Consider the following 25,876-nt stretch of genomic DNA (forward strand, 5'->3'; position numbering starts at 1 on the left):
AGGAAGATAGTGAGAGACCGGAAAGCGTGGCGTGATATGGTCCATAGGGTCACGAAGAGTCGGACACGACTGAACGACTGAACTGCACTGAACCCCAATCTTATTCTTCTACATTCAATTTTGTTCTGAGAATCTGCAGTGATTATACCGGCCCTAAGTAGATGTATTCATTTACCATTTCCAGCACCGGCTATCTATCGTAAACTGCCGTTTTCTTTCCAGTCTGTTGAACATTATAGTATTATGCATATTAATTTTTTAGTCCCACCGTTTCGTTCTGCTTTAGCCCTCTAGGTAATACATCATGATTTACAATCCGGCCGCTGAGCTATTTACAAAGCAATATTATAAAAATCGCACATTAACAGAATGTTTTCCATTAACTCTTACCCCCGTTTACTCCTAATCCAGGTTTCTGAACACGTCCTGCAAATAAGCGCTTACTAGTACCGGAGAGGACGTGTATACCTTCCCAACATCCTTGCTTAGTGAAATTTCATTGCTGGTTTCATGGAGGACTGAGGTAGCTGTACATCCTCTATACGTAAGTATCCTCCAGTGTTTTTACATGTTGCTCTTCTGCCCTCTGGTTCCACAATGTCTGCATGACTGCTTATGTTCGGACTGACTGAATATTTTCCTCTAATCTGTAAAGGCTGTGTGTATTTGCAAAGATCTGTATTTACCGGTCACCGGACTGATAGTACGAATATGGTCGATTGTCGAGTAGCCCTTACGAAAGGTTGCTTGGTCCTTTGATCGAATTCCAAGTTTTTTTTTTTTATCCTATTAGCGATTACTATAGATGACTTGTAGGTAAAGAAGAGTTAGCTGATCGATCTTTGATTTTTCAAGTGCTTGACGTTGCCTTTTCGCTACGCTTTCGGATTCAGATGATGATAGCGCGTTCTTGCAATATTTCGGTACGCTTGAGGTCATCGGGTATTGCGTATATATGGTGACCAGTTTCAACGCGATCGCTTTAAGGGCCCCCTTCAACGTAAAACCAGCCGTAATAGCTGTCTTTATTGTGTCAAGAAAATGGCGATTGGTCGGAAGGGTCGTGGCGCCTCTCGGAATTTAAACAGATTAATACATCAGATACAGTGCGACTATGAGGCTGCAACATGACTTGAAATTTGACAAGTAATTATTTTAACTGATTGCGCTGAAAAGATATCTGATGTAATCAGGTGGGAATCGCACCTGTGACCCTTGGGTCGCGAGGTCGGGCACGCTACCCATGACCAACGATACACAACTGTTCGAGTTTATTACAAAGGAGGTCTGACGTTCGTTGTGGTAATTAAAATTTAAATAAAAATAGGGGAGGTTTGACGCTACTTAAACCTGACTATAACGGGCGAAAGCTAAAATCGCGGCGGCTCAGATGCTGGGCTACTCAACCCGAGCCTTCGGGTTCGTACCCGACCCGTTCGAATCCACCGCTCCGATTTTTTTAGTGTGAAATCACTACACGCAGACTAGCTAAATCGCCACCAAAACGATGAAGTCATAGTTTGACCTTACCAGGTCTTGAAGGTCATTATCCGACAGCCGGCGAAATCAGGAGTTGCAGCCCGGATAGTAGAGCTTGCGCTCTTAGAGGCTGAAGGAGAATACGAGGTGGAGTCTTTTTAAGAGTTCAAGGTCATTCTCTGACACCCGAGGAACTCTGCAGTTGCAGCCCTGGAAATAGAGATTCCGCTCCAATAACACGTTGTCTGTGTTTGTTGAGTCATATGCAAAGTTGTTCCCAGGACGCTGGAGGGACCTATCGGTATTTTGCGGCATATCCTAAGGCGGGGCTTAACTCACCTTGGATTTTTGAGCGGAAACTCTACTTCTCTCATGCCAAACATGAAGGTCATGTCCTTCCAAGAAATGACCTTCTACTTTGCACATATGCCGCTACTTCTTCACACAACTGGGAAGCTTTATTCGTACCGGTACATATATCCACAAGATTTCTTGACACACTGCCACACAGACTTACAGTCTACCCTTTCCCTCCACCGCCATCACTGCCCATTCGGCTTGCCTCCTTGGACCTCCTCCTTCAATATGCCCTCGCCAACTTCGTGTCGTCTATGCCCGGTTGTGGTGTCCTTGAGGTTCTCAGACCGTCATGAAGGAGTCACGTGCTGGAACTAGCTTCGACGGCGTTTCCTTGACATTCGCAGGAAGCCACGGAGGAGTTAAACCATGGCCATTCTTAATCAAGCTTCCGCTCTGTAAACTAGGCTCAGCCGGGTTTAACCCTGCATTTGATTTTTCTTGCGCAGTCTTCCCACTATCCTCCCACAGATCTGATGTTACCCGTTCATCAGCTGCTGCTTTCCCTCTTGAACTCCACTAAGGCTTTTTTTTTTTATTTCTTCCTTTATTCCCTGCGGAGTGTCGAATTGTTCTGCACTGCTGCTTCTCTCATTATTATCCTGACGTTTCCACGCACACTGTGATCTTACTTGTATCTGTGTAGAACTCATCGGCTCCATTAACTATTTTACTCGTAACTGTGACGAGCTCTGTTCTATATCCCACACGGTGTGGCTCAGTCCACACAGTCCCCACCTTCCTCCCCACCCCACCCCCGTTAAAGAGACCTTCGTCCTTGAGTGCTCGAATGTGGCACAAGCTGCCCTCGCACGCTGGGCTCTCGAGGCGAGAAGAGGCTGGCATTCACCATCTGCGCCAGCTCATTCTTTTTTTTTTTTTCCTTTCACTTAATAAAAGTTTGCTCTCCCTCTACTTGTAATGACATTGTCCCCTTTGTCGTTTAGCACATACATCTATTTTTTGCTTATGGTTAGTTTTTTTCTTAACAGTTTTCACGCTACCTCCGTTCTTGAAACCATGCCGAATTATTTCCATATTATACTCCCTGACGTCGGCCACACGTTTATTAGTTTTGATAGCTTTGCCAGAGGTCGGGATAGAGGCCTTGCTTTGACGTCATTTAATCAGATGTTTCGTTTCCTGAGAGAGGTTAACGGACCGATAAACCGTTAAGCATCCTACTATAAACTTCCGTGCTCACTCCGTGATGATATCTGTGAGGTTATCGTTCACTACTTCGACACTAAGGTCGTCATCCTCGATTAAAGCCGCGTGCCAATTCGTTCATAAGCTTCTTCTTTAGCAGTTTCTTCACTTATCTATTCTTAAAGTGCAGGCTAAATCAAGACCTCATCATGCTGTTGTCCGTAAATCTTACATGGCAAAATACCCTTGAAAGCAGAATTAAATTACATTACTAATTACTTTGCGGAAAATCGCAGAAATGTAAATAAATTACAATACTAATTACTTCTCCCAGAATGTAATAAATTTCATTACAATTACTTCTGCAGAGTAATTTAGTCACTTGCAGTTCTCATGCATGCAAAAAATATAGTAAACAAAACAACACTTCAGACGCCACACACACACTATTTCGTCTTCCCGCCAAATTCCATCCCAGAGAACTATTCCCTCCTTTTTTCCTGCAGCACGTGTAGTTACAAAAATAGGACAACGACAACAAAAACGGGGAATTGTCCCTGTGGAATTGTCCTGGTGTAGCATACACAAGAAAATTTGCATAGGACATGACTTGGTGATGCAATTCCATCCACACGAAATTGTTTTATCCAGTGCAGAATTGTGCGGCATCTGGATTCCAAACATGGTTTTTTTCACGCGCCAGGCGGACGTTCTACTTGTACACCATTGCTGCCTACTATCAGTACACAAGCCGAAATAACATTGGCGCAGCTTAAAACTAAGTGCAAAAATATTTCATGTTACTGTGAAGTTACTGTAGCTGGTTGACAATAACCTCTCTTAGAGTTGCGCACAAAAGGCTATTCGCTGCATCAAGCCTCAATGTGACATTCCATGCACGATAAGGGAGTGTTGCATATACTAAACGGCAATACCTTCAAAATGCGGCTCACCATAGGATTCTTAATCACATTCTGATAAATCGTACCGCGTTCATAGCAGATTGGCTTTGAACGCGGTTGTGCGCAGAACTATGCATGGAAACTCGAAAACTTTGTATGCTTGCATATTCGGTGCTTATAAGCAGATTCCTGGTGCAAAACTTTACATACAAAATAAACTGTATTTCACACTCATTTTGAGTACTGAAGCCCATAGCTCTTCTACTGAGAGCAGTTATCGTGTCTACAAGCCCAATATACTGATACTTACAAAAAGCTCAATATTTGGGAAACTTAAGTACTCGATAGATTAATTGAGGTACTGGTCTGACCAATCAATAAATGAAGCTCGTGCAACACCACATCCCAGCGGTCTATAACACGCCATGACCGAGGGCTCCGGAACAACGCTGACCATCAAAGTATCTTTGATGTGCACCGAAATATCAGTACATGTGGTTTTCGTACCTTATCTTTTTCTAAAGGCAGCCATGCGGCCAACACTGAACCCGAAAACTTGTGTTCAGCGTATTAACTGAGCCACCACGGTGAGTCAAACATTTTTCGATACGTTCTGAAATATAGGAACCACTTTCGCGTGCATTTGGTCTTGTCGTTGCTAATAACACTCCCTGACTTGAGTAAAAGTTTCCGAGTTCTCTCAGACCTTTACAGTGAGAAGGCATAGTTTCGCAAATGATCACTACTAGTGAACACAGTTGTGTGTATTGGTTCACAGAGTGCTTGAAATACCTTCAATCTGACTGCTTTCTGAGCCGTATATCCTGAATCGTAATACATGGAGCCTCCATTGCTTCGTGGGTCCTAAACATTCTCACAACAAACCTTCGTCATATACAGGGTCAATCAGAAGGCTCCGCGGGATCATGTACGTGCTTAGCGTCATATCGCGCATAACCCGGTCAAGAATCAATGCACTGTGGAGCACGAGTACGGGAATCTCGAAGTGGCGCTTCCTGTCGTCTGCCATTTTCCGTGAATTTGCTACTGGCTTGGGCGTAATTATCTTCCGCACGTGCGCAGCCACGCGGGGCTGTGTTCCCGCTAAGTGTGATTGAGCCTGTGCAGCTCAATCACGCAAACGCGAGTGGAGGGGCATGCTTCCTGCGTCTTTCCTGTAACTATACTTATGAAGGCAGAAATCATATCAAGCATCTAAGTGGCATTGCTGGAATTTCATTTCCACTTAATATTTACAGTCAGGAACGTTTAGGCCCAAGGTAAATCAAGGTTACCAACCACACCCTGAGGAATCAATGAAATATTAGTGGTGTCGCTCCGGCATTGACGGTTCTGGAAGCTATGACTAGGGTTGAACCATTTGCAAGAAAAGTGAGCGAATGAGACGATAGCGAAGAAAAGCGGCAAACACAGAGGAAAGGTGACGCGCCATAATCAGCCCCCCCCCCCCTCTCTCCCCCCCCCCCCCCCCACACACACACGCATGCGGAGAGAGTTACTCACGACCTGTCTTTTTTTTTTTTTTTTCTTGAGTCACGAAGTTTCCGAGAAATCCGTCCTTTGTATCCGTACGGATGCGCTCGGGTGGATGCTAGTAATAATTCCCTTATTACAGATCTACCCCACCTTAGATGATTTCCCTAAAACATTGGACTAGCATAAACTGTAATGCGAGCTCAGCTCAGACCTTCAGGTGACTTCGCTCATAACGAATGTGTTCAGATCTGGTAGTCTGAGACTATAGGGCAGACACCAAGAAGTTATAAAGAGGTTGAGAGTTGCGGCACCGGATTGTTAGTCATTTAAGCTCGCATTTCCGTGCTTGGGTTTCACCATAACATAGAGAAAAAAATAAAATCACATGACCTTGGGTGCAGATTTTAAAAACGAATTTTTAGAGTTCTTACCTTAGTGCAAAATTAGAGCCCCCCACTGCAAGCAAACTGGGTCCGTAGATAAGGGTGAAGTAACGTACGAGGACCTTGGTCAGCCAATCGCGTCCACCTATATTCAGTGTTAAACGGCGCCCACCATCGTCCGCGTAGTGTCCGCGTATAGACTCAATGCTTTGCGACCTAAGTGTCTCGTGTATTCTCATCGCTGGATGACGCTGGCTGTGGACACATAGCCTGATTGCATAAAGACGTGAGAGCAGCACGCTGCCATTGACTTTAATACTTCGCTACATCTGGATGTCCGTCGTGAGGCTCAGACGAAGTTCCGCAGGCACTTGGATATCATACGGAGCCTGGCAAAGCTGCTGCCGCATTCACCGCGATAATCCTCGTGTTCCAAGTAGAAGGCAGCGAAGCCGATATCCAGGTTGTTGAGCTGGTACTCTCGCATCACGTCGTTCATCTGCAAGAGAAAAAAAAAAGACCCAAAAGTGAGACAGTGTGGAAGACCGCTGAGCACGTGCACTAGAACTCGCGGAAGCGGACGTCATTGTTACTGGCACTATCGTTAGCGGGTTTCAATGGCGCATTTATATTTATGCATGACAGGTTGGTTCACCAGCGAATGAATGCAGCAGGTCCACTGCGCACGTTATCAGCCTGGCACCGTGACACTGTGTGTATGTGCACTTTCCGTCGAGCGTATCGCATGTTGCGGGTATTTTTCTGCATTTGTGCGCATATTTTCTTTTGTTACCACAGATGAGTATCACGCAGGGCTAACCTTTGGAAAACAAGCAATATTTGTACATCAAGCAGTTGGTATTACTTTATAGCACGTTACATATACGACGCAAGAGGCAACCTTCCGACAACCATTTCTTTAATACGACAGTGGGAGGCCTAGTCGCATATAGGTGCAAGGTCAAAATCACCAAGCCACGTCGGCTTTTGAAGAGCTCGTGTAGCTTTAAGCGCAAAAGACGGACGGGTCAGCGGTCGCCCGTTAAAGAGCTAACCACGAAGCTCATGCGCAACTACATGGGGAACTTATGGCAGGCGCTTCTTAGGCTTCCTGAGCGCATTCCTGGAGTCCAGAGCCGGTCATATATCATATCCGTTGGGAAGAAAAGCAAAAATGCGATGCATTTTTTAGGGAACGCGGCGCCTCCGTTAAACGCCTTATTTAAGAAGGATGCGTCGCCCGAGTTCTACGATCGTTCAGTGGCGATTCGTACATCTACACCTGTAGCAATGGTTAGCGTGGTTTTTGTGTGCTGCGAAAGCTGTGCTGGATTAGTTTTTGTCATTGGGTTGCATCACGTAAAAACAAAAAGAGTGGCATGAAAGATATGCATCTAGAGCGATCTTTTTTCTATTCATAGCTGCAATGATTGGTGAATGCCAGTTGCGGCGGCTATTGTGGCGAGTAAATTAATTAACGGCAGTAAAATCCAACGCGATTCCTTGAGTCGCTGCAGCCCTCGGTCGAGGTGAGAGGTCTCTTCAAAGCAAATAAATATCTTGACAAGTTTCCGTTTGCCTGCATGACCGCTATCTTTCGCGCTTCAGCAGGTCCCAGAAAAGATTAACTAAAGTCAGCGATTAGTAATGGCACCTATTAATTATTGTGCACTAGCAATGTGCACATTCTACCAGGTGCTTCGAATGATCTAATACAGATTTATCTTTTCATAACTTGAAGGATAGCTCTGTGCTGTTTGTGCAGGTTGAATGTAGGGCAGGGCGGCCATTATTTAAGGGGCAGAGTACAGCAATGCAAGGTTAACAAAAGTTATCTAATCAACTTGGTGATCTTTGCTCTTATGCGTATGATAAATTGCGACGTTGAACGCTGTCAAAATCAAAGCTAAGCTTGGTTTTAAAATACCAGAATCAACACAATAAACAGTTTGAAAGATCTTCAAGCTGGCTTTCCCAAGCTATAGGTCACGTCCCGTATGACGTAGCAGACAATTACGCGATCCACGGGACGATACAACGCACAGAAATGCCATTTTAGCAATGTGCTCTGCGGCGAAGCCAACTTAGCGTGCTATCAAATGCATGAGTGAACAAAAATATATATTTTGATAATTGTTGTACAAATTCGAAATATTTTAGAAAGAACTACCATTTCGCGCGCGAATATATTTTGGTGCAGTGTTTCCTTCATGGGCTCTTCCAGATGCATTCATTTACCCTTTCTTCTGAATTATTGCTAACTTGTTGTCACTTTCAAGTCATATGTTCTACAGGTAGTACTTATATTGATGCATATTTTTATAAGCAACGAACAGGACGTAGAGTCACGACTGCTGCAATGGCAGTTATTTGCGGCCACAACTCCAGATGAAACCCCATCAGCTTTCAGTGCTTTTCAGAGTAACGCAGTGGGAGGACTTGCAAGCTTTGGAATAAATACTCGAAGGAGGCTTATTTTTTCGATCTTCATCGACGCAGGCCAGATCGAAAGAGTAAGTTGTCCTTACACTGTTCGCGCGAGGGAAGAAAACTCGGTTATCGACATTTACGAAATTTTTTTCTTTTTGTATCAAGATTTAATGTGATGCTATGGACTGTGAAACCAAGTCGCTGAGCAAAACGAACGAAGCGTTCTACACCTAAAAAAAATAATAGGGATTCCAGGACGACATATGCATATGAACACCTTGTGTGGATAAGTGGCGTAAAAACAATAGAAGTTTCGGTGCATGAATCGAATTTCTTTCGTGTGGAAATTATTGGATTCATTGTACACTTTGCCCCAAACGCACTTCACTTGAAACTCGCCTTCAGATTCCTGCTCTTAACCAAGTCAGAAACGTTGCGGCACGCGACTGATTCTTCGTTCGTGAAATTGATCTCGGTCCTTCACCAAATCCAAGGTGGAATAGGCAAATAAGTTTACCATAAAAATGTTTGGAAATTGTGGTTACATAGGGGCGCACGAACCTGGGTTTTAGATATGGTTTGAAACAGAACAGCGACCCGATTCACTCTTGTAAGCTTGTGAGAAATTGGTAGAAGAAGAGTTGAGTTTACCGTATGAAGGCTTCGTCTATCGTTTGAGGGACAAAACAGCGAGCAGAGCCGAGGATAATTTTTACCAGCTGCTGTAAAAGGGGGAAACTTACACTAGATGGTCAATGGTAGCCTGGGCTTCATGCCTCGCTTTGTCAAGCAGTGACCGGGGGAAAAAAAAAATGAGCACGAAGTAATGACGGGAATGGGGAAAGTCATTATTTTGAGATTTGTGCCTCATTGAGCCATGCAAACGACATTACCGTCGAACTTGCACGCAGTGAAAAAATCAGCTCTAGGCTAAATTTTCTGTAGGAACAAACTGCTGATTTATATGATGATTAATTTGGCTGTATATTGTGTAAAAAATGGGACACTATCTCCTCATTCGGTTCATTCTCATGTTTAAGCGCGGTAAAAAGAAAACTGAAGCCGAAATACTGAAATATGTTATCTTTTCGTTGACCCCTGTATAAGTGCGAAAGAATTCAAACCTCCCTACCCCGAGCAAAAAAAAAAGAAGTCCACGATCTCGTGGCTCAGTCTAGTTGCCGTAGCAACAGTGTTTTTCTGGTGTATGAAACCGGCACCCAGGAAAGAAAAAAAAAAAAGAAAAACGTCGCAGCCCAGTGGATTCGTGTTCAGAACTCTCAGTGGGAAGCGAGTACGGAACGTCACGGCTAGTCGTAGACCATCGCTCGGTATGTTAAACTATAACACAGTCTGGCGCCGTGCGTTGCTCGACGTCGTCTCTCCACTTCCTTTTGTGCGCAAGAGCTTTCTAGCGTCCCACTGGGTTTAACTGCGTTAAAGCCCTATCTCTTTTTTTTTTTTTTCACGTTGGGTATCTTAAGCGATAATGCTGAATTGGAAGTTTTATAACTTGGACTGATACTGTGCCCCATAATCAAAATTAGAAAAGTTCATTAACATATAACACATTTAATTAATCGAATTTTTTTTCTCTCCACCCCACAAAATGCTTCCGGCTTGCCGCATCATCAACATGAACAGACTGTACCGGCGTATTTTTCATGGCTTTAGAAAGAAAACCCGTGTAAAGTAATTTAAAACGCACTGTACGCAACATGCAATGCCATGACCGGACTTTTAATGGTGTTTACACGCTGAAGGACTAATGAGAATACTTTAAAACGTCGCTAGGAGACACTGACTCATACACCGACCCACACACACTTTGTGCATATGTATGTGTCTCCTTATATCACTCCGTGTCTTCCAGCGCTATTTTAAATAGTGCATAACCCCCTCCCCTACTTGTCACCGCCGTAGAGGGACGCTAATAAGTAATGCGAACAATTTCGCGTCTACCTGCTCCACTGCTGAAATGTCATCTCGTGGAGCTCTTATCTGGGGAGAAACAAAATCGAGCTACAGATGGTCCACGATACAATAATGAAAGACTCTGGCGTGTTTTTGTTACCACCCAGGTACAAACGTGTCGGTGAGAAATTTGACCAGTGGATCGGTAAGGAGCTGTTCTGTCCGCATTTCTTTCTATTGCGATAGTAAATTGTATGTGTGTTACAAAACAAAGCAATAAAACCTTGCCTTGAACTCGATCACATCTGCCGTCTCAAAGGTGTCGACCACAGCTGTGAGCTCGTTGAAGCGGTACACGCCGATCTGAAGCTCGTCTTCTGCATCCTCGCCGAAGCCGGTGGTGTTGCAGTACTGGGAGTTTCAAGCAGCAAACTTAGACCACACAGCATTTCAAGTTTTCTCCTCGTGGATGTGAGCGAGAGAGGAACTCATTCGTGGTAACCATTAGGGAACGACTGCCACAGGTGCCGTGTACAACGGCAATCTTAAGATAATGCGGGCGCGCCGCCACGCTTTCCACCGAACCTCACAAACACGATGACTCGTAACAATACAGGTATTTCCTATAGCGTATTTTGGTTTGGTTATGGCATGTTTACTGAAAACTATTGGTTACACCGATGAAAGCCATACTCACTGCTACCATGCTTGCAGTACAATTGCAATGCAATTATGGCCGGCGCAAGGGATGTGGACATTTACAATAGAAAGTTTATGATTTACATATGTCTGTACAGTACTGTAACAAAAGACTTTTCGGATTAACTTGCAGTTGTGTCCTCACCAAACGTGCAATAAAAGCATGCAGAAATAGGTATCAGCTGGTGCATTTTTCGTGGTGCACTAGCTCCACCTCTTCGCTTGTCTGTGTGTGCGCGCGCGCGCGCGTGTGTGTGTGTGTGTGTGTGTGTGTGTGTGTGTGTGTGTGTGTGTGTGTGTGTGTGTGTGTGTGTGTGTGTGTGTGTGTGTGTGTGTGTGTGTGTGTGTGTGTGTGTGTGTGTGTGTGTGTGTGTGTGTGTGTGTGTGTGTGTGTGTGTGTGTGTGTGTGTGTGTGTGCGTGCGTGCGTGTGTGTGTGTGTGTGTGTGTAAATGCAGAAGACAAGGAATAAATACCTCCTTGAAAGGAAGGGATATCATGTTCTTGCAAGGTCTTCGTATCTCTTCGATATCAGGTCCTTTCATGGTGAACCGTAGAAGGCTTAAGCTCAGCGACAGAACCAAATGGAAATCATCTTTGTACACAATCTGGGGCGTGAGTGTCCGCAATGCGTCGTCCTGTTAAAAGTGAGATTGTAAGAATAGCTTCACAAAACTGCGCATCTGCTCCATTCTAACAGCACTTCTAAGAGTTGATAAAGATCACTGCATTCTATGAACACAGCTCTCGCAACTACGAAAGCACTTGTCCTATTTTTCATATCCCTGATAATGTCGTCGTAAATTCCGCTGAGTATCTGCTACTGTCAGTGATTTTCAACCAACATAGGCTTATCTTCAACACTAAGTCAGTAAACTTCCAAATGACCGCAATATTGTTGCGAAGAAGATCGGCAGGGGCGTGAGAGGAGCCCTCGCGCTAGGCCAGACATTAAATCATCGTTCATCCTGTCGCCATGTTGTGCCGTCCTCTTTGCTTGCCGCCACGTAACATTTTGGTTAGAGGTTCTGGGTACTTCATCCCCATCCTCGCCTTGGAGCATCGACCCCATCTGTAAGCTGGGACCATCGACCGAGGGCCCCGGGACATCGCCGAGCAGCTTCGCCCCAGCCCTTCCTGCCAGACCCGACCAACTACCGCCGCCCAGCCCCCAGCCCGGATCTGAAGACAAGGAGAACAGACGGACCAACCAGAACCGAGACGAAGGACCCGAAAGACCCAAAGGAACCGGACATGTACACGCAACCCCCGCCCAGCCGCCCGACGTGACCTCGAGCCATCGGTCCCATGGACTCTGGTGATGGATGGTTGAACAGCTCCAGGGGAGGCGGATCACCCAAGCATCATCGTGTTCATCGTCATCGTGGTGGCCCCAAGCGCATCATTCTCTTCTCTCTTTTCTTGAACATATACACCGTCACGTCACCAGCGACTTCAACGAACCGATCGGGACGATCGCTCGGTGGCCCCGGGGAGTGTTGCGAAGAAGATAGGAATTGTCGCGAGAGGAGCCCTCGCGCTAGGCCAGACATTAAACCATTGTTCATCCTGTCGTCATGTTGTGTCGTCCTCTTTGCTTGCCGCCACGTAACATTTTGGTTAGAGGTTCTGGGTACTTCATCCCCATCCTCGCCTTGGAGCATCGACCCCATCTGTAAGCTGGGACCATCGACCGAGGGCCCCGGGACATCGCCGAGCAGCTTCGCCCAGCCCTTCCTGCCCAGACCCGACCAACTACCGCCGCCCAGCCCCCAGCCCGGATCTGAAGACAAGGAGAACAGACGGACCAACCAGAACCGAGACGAAGGACCCGAAAGACCCAAAGGAACCGGACATGTACACGCAACCCCCGCCCAGCCGCCCGACGTGACCTCGAGCCATCGGTCCCATGGACTCTGGTGATGGATGGTTGAACAGCTCCAGGGGAGGCGGATCACCCAAGCATCATCGTGTTCATCGTCATCGTGGTGGCCCCAAGAGCATCATTCTCTTCTCTCTTTTCTTGAACATCTACACCGTCACGTCACCAGCGACTTCAACGAACCGATCGGGACGATCGCTCGGTGGCTCCGGGGAATGTTGCGAAGAAGATAGGAAGAAGATAGAAGATAGATAGATAGGAAGATAGATGTTGCGAAGCCCCGCTTTAGCCGAGCGTAATATCAGGAAGCCCTAAGTCCAGTTAGTGCTCGGCCATGTCAGCTGCACGCTACCGCGCCTCCCTCGTAACCAAAACGTATACGGACAGACGGACACAATCCGCGAGTATGAGCCATTAAAGGTTATCGCCTTAATATTGAGACGCAGGCTGCATTCATGTTGCACTGAAGCGTATATTTCTCAACAGTAATAAAACTTCGTAACTCACGAATGAGTCTTGGTCTTCCAATCCGGGGTAGTATCTGTTGGAAGGAAACACGCTGACACATGTCTTTGTTATTCTGGACACGTGAGTTTGGTAGATGAAGATGTCAACAAACCTGCAGAGAACCCGAGGCGCAGCAGTGAGGCGTTGCCCCAAACGGCTTCATTAAAATATCGCGCAACTATCAACGCCGTCTGTGTCAACGCAAATTAATCAACGTAAGTGCGTAATCACAAAGATTTCAGAGTGTGCGGACTGCGTTCGGCTTAACTTTTTCACAAAACGCCAGCGCCTATAGTCTGCTATTTGTCCTGCATATATGACCTTAAGTAGTACATGGTCACACGCAGTGTATACTTTTTGATGCTTCCTAAAGGGGCAGGCTTCAAAGACCTATTGGTTACAGCAACGAGCGAGACTAACTCAACTCGAAAAATGCTGCACTCTGTCACAAAGAAGCCACAGATTTTTGCTGCTTTAGTAGCACAAAAATGCGCGACACACATTTCATAGCGCATTTACACTTACTGTAGAACGTTCTTGATTCTGTCCCGAAAGGCGTCCCGGTTGGAGTAGAACATACCAAGTACACGCATGCCAAAGAACAAGGTTGGCTTCAGCCCTGATGGAACGCTAAGCCTGTGAAGCAGTCCGTAGAAGTTCTGCATGAAAGTTGCGGAAGGACGTTGGTGGCCAGGTTTGGAAATTCAAAATCATTTACGATGAAACTATCTCTCAGTAGATGTCATGATAACGTACAAGTAAAGCGTCGAAAGTCCCAAGTCAATGTAAGCACGCGCACGTGGATGTGTTGGTGCGTACAAAAAGGGGGCAGGGCCAATATGATAGCCAAGTCAGCTTCCTCCTCGAAGATTGGCGCAAAAGTGCGGAAATGAGGCGAGGAAGAATCCATCTTCGTACGGGGAAAAGTAAGCGCAAAAAAAGACAAACACAAGAGAGGAGACAGGACAAGCGCGTTGTCCTGCCTCCTCTCTTGTGTTTGTCTTTTTTTGCGCTTACTTTTCCCCGTACGATCATGAACCAACTAGCCCAGCAACAAGTTTTACTTCAAGAATCCATCTTCTAACAGGGAAGCCCTGGCTGCGTCAATGAACACGGATACGCTTCAAATCTAACCGTTTGGCTGGACAATCTGAAAAATAAAATCCAAGAGGCGCCCAAGATTGTAGTCAAGCACCATGGCTTAAGAACGGCGATTGCCTATCAGGTTCCTGACCTTACTCGTTTTGGACACTTACACCATCTGATGCAGCCCTAGTGGCAGTTTGTGTGCAGCTTGAGGTATTTTAGAGTTGCTCTGTTATTTCGAGCCTCACGAAAGCACTCATTTTTTTTTTTTTTGTTCAAAACTTATGGTTCATAGTGATGCTGTCAGTTCTGTCTAAGACGATAAATATATATGTCAGTGCTGATTGAGTTAAGTATATATATATATATATATATATATATATATATATATATATATATATATATATATATATATATATATATATATATATATATATATATATATATATATATATATATATATATAAACTTTAAGGAGGTGACACACGGTGGAAAAAACAACACTTTAATCCGACGTTTCGGCCGGACCCCGGCCGAAACGTCGAATTAAAGTGTTGTTTTTTCCACCGTGTGTCACCTCCCCTTTAGGTTTATGCCCTACCGGACCCATTCGAGCTCCCTATATATATATATATATATATATATATATATATATATATATATATATATATATATATATATATATATATATATATATATATATATATATATATTGTGCTGCATCGTACCGTTACCTTTTTATGAGTAAAACGACTCTTCTATGCCCGCTTCTCCCGAAAGGAGAAAAGCTTCGAAGCCATTCGTTGATGCTGTACGAACAAAAACTTATGCTTCATCTAGGATTACTACGCATGCGCAGTTAATCAACCGCCTGGTAAGTAACGAGCCCCCTCGGTCGAACGAGAACAGGCCTTCGTTGACAAGATTTGCATCGATAGTCATTACAGCTGTGACGGGCATATATCGTGGCCAGCAGACGACGGATTGGCGACGCTGTATTTTCGCGAATCGCATGACATTATATAGTAGCGCCGCACCTTGTAGAAGTCCAGGTAGTCGTTTTCGGTGTCGATGAAGTCGGCCGCCGTGGTGTGGACGTCAGCGAGGCCGAAGCTGGAGACGCCGTAGACAACGAGTAGCTCGTGCACCTGCACTGCGAACTGGTGCCGTTTCTCGCCCCAGACCCCAGTCTGCCCGGACATGGCCTGGGCTGCGTCCAGCGTGACGCCCCAGGCGCAGCTATTCTCACCGCGGACAGACCGGTAAGCACGGGCGTGCTCGAGAAATTCGTTGAAGGCTGCGTATAAGTGGACATATATCTTCTATTTGTGTCCGGTACGAGGTTCATGAATTGTGCGGAGCACATCGCGCTTTGAGAGACTTCTTGGCAAGTCGAGACGGATGTCAGATAAGAGGGAAAGCAGCGAATTTTTTTTTTTTCGTCGGAAAAACGAATTAAGATAAAATGATAAAAGCCGCTTTACCAGCGCCTTCCTTGGGCGCCTATGCATTCGCACACTATGAACCCCTTTCAGAATTGTTAAGCCGGCTTCTCCTCAATGTTGCATTCCCCACTAGTGGCGGAACAGCAGCACTCGAACGCGCTGCTTCGCCTGCATTCTTGTCTGGCCAGCGTCCCTTCGTGGCCGCGTATACGCTTCTGCATCGTTCTGTATTTCAATGCCATCACCGTCACAGCTGCTTAAACCGAGCAATGGAGTCTAGTGAATGGAGAGGTAGGAAGCCTCTTGTGGAAAGTGATCACTTTGCGAATTATATATACTCTACGACAGAAGACTGCTCGCCCCCGCCGACAACGTGCTATGCCCGTCACAAATAAATGCTTATATCTATTCTCGATTACAAGAGAGGAAGTATTTTTTTTTCTTGCGGTGCATATTTTGAACTTTCTTGATCGAAATAAATGAAGTGTATGAGGTCCAGAGTACAGTTTTCAGTAAAAAAGCTACCGCTCAATTGTCGCCCCTTCTTGAAACAGCTCTTACAACTTCATCGTTGCTGCCAACATTTTTCTGTAGACAAGCTGACATTTCAGAATAATATAGCTTAATAGTGGTGCGCGAATACTACGTTTTTAGAACAGAGCCGAATGCGAATAATAGTGCAGTAAAAACTATAACTCGTAAGCTAATCGAATAATGATATATCCGAATACTAATGGAATATTTTTGTTACTTTTGGAGCACTTGTGCGAATATTCGTACAAAACGAATAATCATTCGAAGCAGCGAGCCGCTAGCGGCGATGCCGAGCTAAAGCCGTAGATGTATATAAAGAAGTAGCCCTGATTTCCCCTACGAGCCACATGACACGAAATCAGCAATGTGCTCTTTGCTGCTGATGTTGACAGCGAAGCGACTGGTTGCAAATGTTCAGTTGATGTAAAGGGCGAGAGTTAGAGCCGTGTCCTCCTATATGGGGAATCAAAGGCAGGTTTATTAAGCACGCAAGATGTAAAAATGTTAATCTGCACTATACAGCACATGCAGCTGCGGACCTAAGTAAGTAAAGCACGCTCACTGCTTTCTTCTAAGCCTAATGGCGCCTATGAACCAACAACACTGTCGGCTAACGAAGAAATTGTGCCAGTGATCGCTATAGCAGTGACTCGGAACATACGCTCTTTCCGGTCTTCCCAATATATAGGCGACATAAATTAAGTTGGAACACCAAAGCGTGTTTATTTTTCCGTCGCTTCCGGTGCGTCTCTGCAATGTGCTGCCATGCGACGCAGTTCGGGCACCTGGGGCAACGCGTGCGCAGTTTCATATCACTTTCGTCATTTGCCCTCCAGCTATTGCCGCGTAAACATGTCCACTCCGCTATAGGTCTGCCGCAGGAGGAACATCGAGCAGTGATCCGATTTCTCTAACGCGAGGGTGTCAAAGAGATGAAATTAATCATATAATGGGGGGGGGGGGGGGGTATCTAAATATAGAAACAGCCAATTCCAGCCATTCAGAGCACATGTCGTCCGACTTTCATTTGTTTGGAGCATTCAGGGATGCTTTTTGTGAGGCCGCTGATATTCTGCGAGCCTAGACATGTGGTAAGCGAAGTAAAAGTGGAACCGTGGCCAAACAAAAATTATTTCCTTGATACGCAGTCTTGTCGCCCAAAGGACCATATGCATTGCAAAAGGAGGAAAAATGGTATACATGCTGTATGCCTATTTTTAAGTAGATAAATTTTAGAACGGAAAGTGTGCTTAAATTTTTGCTCGCACTTATATTTATGTATATGAAAGATGCACGTAGCAGCAAAAAAAAAAAAAAAAAAAAAAAAAAAAAAAAAACGCTCGAGAGAAGATTGTGCAAACGTTGAGTAACACCTGTACGTCTGGGTCAAATTAAACCATTATCCATATTTATGTAAGTCCAAATGTATTTTCATAACAAAAAGACGTTCCGTTTTAAGTTAAGTCATCACGCTGTTTTATCCTTCTTTCTACTCGAAACCAAACATCTGCATTTGGTTTTTCATTCGAACATTTGAAATTTGGGCCTTGAAAATGAATTGTGGGCGGTAACTTTCCTTTATGGTACAAATGTCCTGCCAGTTAAAAGAATGAACAGCACCATGTGCCTCTAACAACTCTCTAAAATAGAGACGACAAGAACAGCAATTACTGCCAAACAGAATTTATAACTTTGCACTGTAGCCCGGCATTAACTCACTGTTCGGGTAAACGAAGCGAAGTCGACCTTTGGCATAGCCGGCGAATGCGTAGATGACGTACTGGCAAATCCCTGGGGGTGGAATGGCCTCCATGCTTGTTGGAGTGTTGCCAGAGATGAAGCATACCAGGATTCTGGCCGTGAAACCTTGGTGGGACATAAGAAAGGTGAGAGCGTATCGTCTGAATTCTTATCTGAATCTTATCTGAATTCACGGTCTCAGTATGTGGTGATTAACCATTCCTCTTCACAGATTCTAGGAATTTCGAATGGCGTCCCTCAAGGCAGCATTTTAGGGCCACTCCTGTTCAATATATATATATATATATATATATATATATATATATATATATATATATATATATATATATATATATATATATATATAAATGACATCCCTAATATCAGTAACCATGCAAAATACATTATATATGCAGGTGACACCAGCCTATTTTTTTCTTCCAATGACGTACAAAGCTTAGCAGAAACCGCAAACCGCGCGCTCTTATCGCTTGCAACATGGTCATCAGCCAACTCATTAAAGATAAACAAAGAAAAAACTAAAGCAGTACTCTTCTTTCCTAAAGGAAAACAAGTACTTTACCGCCCCTCGTTATACCTCAATGGCAGTGTAATTGAGTACGTGGACACATTCAAATCATTAGGTGTAACGTTCAGCAGTACGATGACATGGTATGCCCATGTTAATAATATTGTGTTAACGCTTTCTAGAATTGTCGGAATTACTTCTCGTAACAGGCATATTCTACCTATCAAAACTAAAATTACTTTATATTATGCGTTTTTTTATTCCCACCTTAGCTATTGCCTCCTTGTCTGGGGCAATACAACGGTATCTAATGTCATTAAACTGCAAACATTACAAAAGAAAATGCTTCGCGCAATTTTCAACGGGACGTATCATTCGCCTACTAGACACATTTACCTACATTATAATATTGTACCTTTCAACAAATTATTTGACTACAGATTTGCATGTCTCTATAAATCAACGATAAAAAAAGGGTGATTCATTTTTTTTTTTTCTGAAATTGTTCCTATTACATGTCGCCACTCATCATACGACATCAGATTGCAGAGTAGGTTTGCATTACCATAGTGCAGAACTAACTATGGGTTTTGTATGTTGAGATTTATTGCGCCAAAATTCCTAAATACCCCTCTGAGTGACCAAGTGAATATTATGTCTTTTTCTTCCATTCGTAAAAGCTTTATTCAGCAATCTATGCTACAGTGATGTCAATTGTGTTTGAACGTACTGTGCCACTCTGTGTTATAGCGTCACGGTCTTCTGCGTCTATTATTGCTGCCAGTTATGAGACATGTTCTGTCAACCTTGTTCTATAGATGCACTTGTATTCTTTTTTTTTCTTTTTTTCTTTTTAGCAGTGGTTGTTTTTGCCTTGTGCCTGCTGCTGACTTGTAGGGGTGGTGAGGCCCGTCAAGCGGTGTATAATTCATTGCTTTTTTCTCACCATCCCCAGTTTGCATGTACAAACTGAAATAAAGATTGATTGATTGATGTCTCCTGCAGGTTCCAGCAGCAATTAGCGGAAACAGTTTCGAGTAAAACGCGAGTCGAGTTCATCCACCACTTATGCAGCGTGTTTCGATGACTGCTGCGACAGCACTGCACTCTCAGTATTTCAGCAGCGCCGAAACTTATTTGTTCACGTCCCTTAGCTGTAGCGAAGAAAGGGCGGAGAAGCTGTGTGTGCGTCTCGTTGCCCTGTTTCTGTATTTTTGCGCTGCAACTACGGCTTAGTATTTCTCTCATTGTTTTTCTCTCGCGACGTATCCTCATTGCGTGATAGCGTATGCAGACCTTTCCGCCGAAAAGTCGCCGCCTTAACGACGGTCGGATAAAATCTGGATTACTTGATAGGGTCATAAATTTCAAACACCCAACTTCATTTTTTTTTTCTTCTTTTTTTTGAAGTTCGCGGAATGAAAAGGCGGTGTCAGGGGCTCTATTGCGCCTACTCTTAAGGCGAAGCTTAGACGTCCTCTTAATGTTTACCTTTGCATTCATTACTCTTGTAATTATTACATGTTTAATGCATAGCATTACATAGAGACATAGAGAGGAGGACTAGTAAACAAAAAAAGCTACGAGAACAAGATATTAAGTACGCAATAAACAACAATACACTTGGAGCGCAAAATTAAAAAAATATAATGTGAGAACGAAGTGTAACTCAGCGAAAAGAAAGAGAAAAAGAAAAAAAGAAACAGGGCGAACGGTATATTTTTGGCCGGGTACATCGGAAAGATTTAACAGCCTTTTCCGATTTAACAGCCTTTTATGGCGATAGCGCTAAATGCGGATAGACTGGATGGGCCTTTGACGTCACGCCTCTATCAACGAATCAGAGTTCACTCTTAGGTTGCAGGTTACGTGGACGTTTGTGAAATATGCCGCCACAGTTCTATAGCATTTTAGTAACGTCGAAACTTGTACATGTCAGTTAATTGGCTAATGGGGAGGGGGGGCGGGGGTTGAAATTGGGTTCTCTGGGTCGCGAAGCTACCGCGAGGCTCATGTATCTAACAGCGATAAAGTAAGACAATGGGGTTTGCAAAGAACTGGATGTCGCGAGAATGATGGATGTTGAGAGGTTTATAGGCGCATGGCCGCCGCGCCAGCGGCGCTAAAGAAGCGCATGTGTAACGAGGAAAGTTGACGTGGAAAATGGCGTGTTGTAAAGGGATTTCACGCAAGGGTTTCACGCAGTGATCTCCGCACGCTATCGCATTCACATCTTATTTGTGTTTAAAGATGCGTCCTCGATTTCTTTGTTCATGGCACAAAATTTACTCATAGGTTCGTATCATGGGACGTATAAGACACTGTTTGCGTCCTCTGTTAGCCACAACAGGGCAAATTCAAGTTGATACGATTTCTACACGGAATGGGGAGATTGGCATTCGTTTCGCGCAGTTCGATTGCGCTAGCAGTGACTGTTGGTGCATAGTACGCGCGACAAACACCACGCCTTTCAAGTGCACACCGGGCTCCTCTGTGCATTCAGAGGAGTATACGTACTACGTCTTCGCCTCGGCATGCCCGCCGGCCAGCTCATCGGCGCTATACCAGAGTAGGCTTCAAATAAATTCAGCATGCCTTTTTGCGTGGCTATGAGCAAGAAACTAAAAAAATTTAATGATGTGCGTCATAGTTGCTTTGTTTGTCGAATAACGTTTCTTACGGGTTGCCGTGCACGTCGTAAAGACGGCCGGGTGTTCTGCACGGTGAGAAGTGTGCTGTGCCATGGGTACGGGACGGGGCTGAATACAGAGTAAGCGTAGCGACACTTTAGATAATGTGGTAGAGAATCGCAGACAGCGCAAATGATAGCAAGCGCTTCATCGAAATTACTAGTCGGTTACAGAATACGAGAATGTTTAAGAAGTTCGAAGAAGGCATCGTGGGATTGCGCTTTTCTGCTTCCGCACGCACGCCATTATCGCTTGTATGCAACTTGATGCGAGTGCCAGCGATGCGCTCCGCGTGCAACTGGGCTTGAAGATGTGGATCTGTGTCATCCTTTGAAATGAGAAGGTGCGAAAATGGGTGAGCTCCTCTTTGCTGCTCCTCGTGTAACTTTCGTACGCTTCTCGGGGAAGAGCACATAGCAATTAAGCAGGCACATATTGAACGCGACTTTAGCCATGGATGTTCGGCGTACCGTTGTTGAGTATGTATATACGCCGGACATATCTTTAACCTATTCGATATTGAAAACACACAAGCAGGAAACTTTCAGGAGGATATTCAGTGGCATTTACAACTTACAGCGCATGCTCGATGACAGACGGGAAGGACTCAAGGCGCTGAAGTTGCGCTTTTCATCTAAAGAAGATTGAGCACGGTCAGTTGACCCCAGGCACCTTGCTCATTTGATTTCGCGCTGCGGGGCGAAACGCGAATGCGAAGTTTACGCGATGCAAAACTGGTGGCATGCAGAAAGAGCTTACTACTTTTCGTCGTGCTGGACATCGTAGACTTTTTGGATACCGTCGTAGGAGTTCGGAGTTCGAGGCTGTGGTTGACAGGAGCCCGTTGGTCGGACGAGGTGCGCTCGGGAGCGGACTGTTTCTTCCTGGCGGCGCGGGGCGGTTCCCTGGGGGACGTGACGCGCACCGAGTGCCGGACGCGCTCCTCGAGCTCGACCAGGATCTCCTTGTCATCCATCAGGGGCAGCAGCACGGCGGGCGTGCTGTTCCACTTCCCCAGAGTGTGGGAAGGCACCCCCTCGTCCACGTCATCGGCGAACAGATCGGCACTGCTGCCCAGTATATCATCTGAGTCACGGCCTTCGACTGCGTGATAATGAGGTTTGCAAGTGTTAATGCGACCGATCTCGTACGTTGAACGCGAAATGTATCTCAAGGAAACAAATGTTTCTTTCGAGAGAACACTGATGGCAGATCTATCACAATTTTCCTTGTCAGAAAATTCCGATAGTGCATTACATTTTGTGCATTTTGTCGCTCGCCCGGCAGAGAAAGAAACATCTATTGCTGAGATACTGCCGAGAAAAAGTTTTCCCCGCAACTCCGATTCAAACTGAGCTTTCTTCTTTGGCTCCATTGGAAAATAATGACGCAAACCACACCGTAAACGTGGACTACGTGAATGCTGGCGCGCGGCGAACGATGCGGTCTAGCAGCACCTGACACAAGGCGAACGATGCGGTCCAGCAGCACCCGAAACAAAGGATCCGTCGATGCTGTCGCTTCGTTGCACCAGCCATGGATCCAGTACCCGAGCCCAATCGCTAAGTTACCGCGGCGAACGCCTCCCGGTACATCAATGACTTCACCCCAACAAAGAGCGCGATATTTCTGAGGGCGGAAGCAGCTGGACTAGCAACGTACCAAAAATTTGCGAGCGCCGACGAGGCAGAAGAGTTGGCAGGAGGCGAAGCTACCAATGCTGCCACTGACACCGCCGAGTCATGACTGACGATCAAAGACTGCTACCTACCGGCGCATTTACATGTTCGCAAGGTGTGAGCCATGCACTGCGACGGATTTTCATGTAAGGAAAGGAGGACACAGGCATTTTCTTGTTTCTCTTTTTTTTTAATTCTCTAAGTTAAACTAAACGGGCGAAAGGCGTGGGGGATGGATGGTCTTCCCTATACAGCAGGTGTTCTTGCTGTTTCTTCTGCTGCCTTCGCTCGTACCGAGTGGTGTTGGTGACCACCGCTGCGTCCGTGGCTCAGTGACACATTGCGGTGCGGAGATGACGACTTCTCTTCTCGGACTGTACACGTTTATTTACACTTTTTACAATTGGCGTATTTACACAAATGTCGTCGGATGCGACATCAAACGTAGAGGGCTAACTGCGACTGGTGAACGATCTGAGGTCAGAGGCTAGCAGAATCAGGCCTTGGCCTTCTGCTACACTTTAGGCCGGAGTCCCTTGAGACCTCCGTCAGCCTAGCCTCCCTCTCGAACAACCCGTCTGCTCTCCACTCTCGTCCGAGCCCAACTCCGCTCCGAGCTCAACTCTGTTCCGAGCCCAACTGTCCAACACTCGCTTTCTTAGCGTTACCCAAAATTCCAGTTTAGTCCGTTGACCAATCGACGTACGCCACTATGTGGCCAATAACATGCAGTCCTTTAAAATGGGCTGGCCAATCATTGTGCCACATATACCCTCTCCTACGCATCTCAAATAAAACACACACAAAGCACGCACTAAGCGGCGAGTAGTTGCGCACACACACACATACATCTGCAACTTTTCCCTCTCCAAATTCCTCCAACGCAAGAGGCGCCAAACAGTCGCAAAGACTAACGGCGTCGACAGTTACACTTCTGAAAATACATAAAAACACACACGCGCAAACCTCAGGCCCAAACATTCCGATCCCTGCTCTTGGTCGGTTGCGCGCGGGCGGTGGATTCACAGGGACACACAGGCGTCTTCCCGGGAAGACATGTCAACAGCGCGTTCTCCCCAGGCCTGTGTTACGCCGCGTTTCGGGATTTATGGCCTCCGCGCCCTCTCCACTCGACCCGGGAGACACTGCAGTTAGCGCCGAACCCGCAAACCACTGCGCTTATGCTGTGCGCTCTAACTGCACTGCTCTGCCTCCCTCGCGGCACGGGACGGAGAGAGCCGGTGGCGTCGCCCGCTGCCATGTGTTCTGGGCTCACTTCCGAGAAGCGGTCGCCCGCGCGACCGTCATAAATCTGCCCGCGTCAAGCTGCCCCTTGACCTTGGCGGCCCCTTCGGAATCTCGCTTCTGTGCGAAGCCCGCAAACTTAACTCCTCCCCATCGAGAATGTTGCGCGTACACTTGCTGTACGCTAAACATAAAACTCCTCTAACGGGGGAAGGAAGGGGGGGGGGGGGGGCATTGTGGTGTGGCGTACACCAAACAAAGCAAAACAAACAAACGCAGCTATGCAAACAATAGTGCAACGCTCCGTACAGAGGCGCGCGCGCCCTGAACGACAATCTCCGTGTGCACGTTCGCAAACGGTAACTAAACCATACGCCATACAAGGCAACACAGCTTGGCATACATAACACCAAATCAAGCAATAAACACTGCATAATCAAACGCAAAACAATACAAGGTAACACGTGTAAACCACATCATACACAGAACATAGGAGTGCCAGATACTGATACACACAGACAAACTAACAGTCCTTATTCAACGCTCAAGTACAGGCAGGACCCTGCCCTGTACGTTCCTTGGTCCACCATGGTAATTTCACCCACCAATATTAGGTGAATAGCACAATCACCGCAATCTTCCCCATACTCAACAAGCCAACGGGGCTTGTTACAACTTCCAACACCCCGATGAGCGGCGACCTGAGCCGTCCACTCTAGATACCACTCTCTAGCCTAGACAGAGCATCGGCACACCGGTTAAGCGATCCTTTGATGTGCGAAAACTCCAGATCATATTTTTGCAGCGCTAGAACCCAGCGAGTTAGGCGCGCACTGGAGGGTGTGGACTGGGTCAGATAAGTCAGCGGATTATGGTCCGTGACCACTTTGATCTTAGCACCGAAAAGCCATGTGTCAAGGCGGCTCAGCGCCCACACAATTGCAAAGGCCTCACGCTCGATAGCAGACCACTTCGCCTGTTGCGGCGTTAGTTTTTTACTGAGGAAGGCGATAGGTTTCTCAGAACCATCCAGCTCCTGACTCAGACATGCACCTACCCCTTTTTCCGAGGCATCAGTAGTTAGCACGAACGCCTTACCTGTCTGTGGGGCACTTAATGTCGGAATTGCCTTCAACGCAACCTTTACATTGTTAAAGGCTCTTTCAGCCTCTGAGCTCCATGGAAGATTGTTCGGCACGCGTCGGTTCGTGAGATCGGTCAGAGGGCGTACAACTTCGGAGTAAGATGGTATGTACTCCCGGTAGTAGTTGAAGAGGCCCAAAGCGCTACGTAGTTCCCTTTTCGTTGAGGGACTCTTAAGCTCTGCTACAGCGCTCACTCTCTCTGGATCTGGGGAGTGTGTGCCAGATCCGACCACATGCCCAAGGTACCTGACTTTAGGCTGGGCTAGGCGGCATTTTTCCGGGTTAATCGTTAGTCCCACCGATGCTATCGTGGCAAGAACCGCTTCCAGGTGCTGCATATGTAGCTCCCAAGTCTCAGAGTAGACGGCTACATCATCTATGTAGGCGCACGAATAGTCTCGGTGCTTTCTCAGGATCTCGTTCATGATCCTCTGAAACGTTGCCGCCGAGTTACGAAGTCCGTACGGCATCACTCTCCACGCGTAAAGACCACTGGTGGTCGCAAATGCGGTATGCTTCTGAGAGCCTGGTTCAATCGCGATTTGCCAGTAACCTCTCGTCACTCCGCAGAAAGTCGCTGGGCCGA

The 25,876-nt window shown here is 46.0% G+C and overlaps 1 protein-coding gene, 1 long non-coding RNA gene and 1 pseudogene across 2 annotated transcripts in view; 2 read left to right on the forward strand and 1 right to left on the reverse strand.

Annotated features, from left to right (window-relative positions):
• Positions 1-4,411: 4,411 nt before the first annotated feature.
• The window catches only part of LOC146202175 (uncharacterized), a 70,308-nt gene continuing 48,843 nt past the window's right edge, over positions 4,412-25,876 (forward strand). Inside the window, exon 1 of the long non-coding RNA XR_014703657.1 lies at positions 4,412-4,474. This is a non-coding gene — a long non-coding RNA (uncharacterized LOC146202175). The remainder of the gene's footprint in view (positions 4,475-25,876) is intronic.
• Positions 6,092-15,485, reverse strand: LOC146202176 (uncharacterized). The gene is made up of 6 exons (XM_084584191.1): positions 15,321-15,485; positions 13,723-13,856; positions 13,198-13,309; positions 11,285-11,446; positions 10,400-10,522; positions 6,092-6,266 (listed from the first exon to the last, which is right to left on the reverse strand). Exons 1-6 carry the CDS (start codon positions 15,483-15,485, stop codon positions 6,117-6,119), a joined length of 846 nt encoding a protein of 281 aa, XP_084440317.1. The 3' UTR covers positions 6,092-6,116.
• On the forward strand, positions 18,667-19,239 carry LOC146202177 (uncharacterized; annotated as a pseudogene).

This window comes from Amblyomma maculatum, chromosome 1, assembly GCF_055883805.1.
Source record: "Amblyomma maculatum isolate TAMU_Amacu chromosome 1, ASM5588380v1, whole genome shotgun sequence".
Lineage (NCBI taxonomy): Eukaryota > Metazoa > Arthropoda > Arachnida > Ixodida > Ixodidae > Amblyomma > Amblyomma maculatum.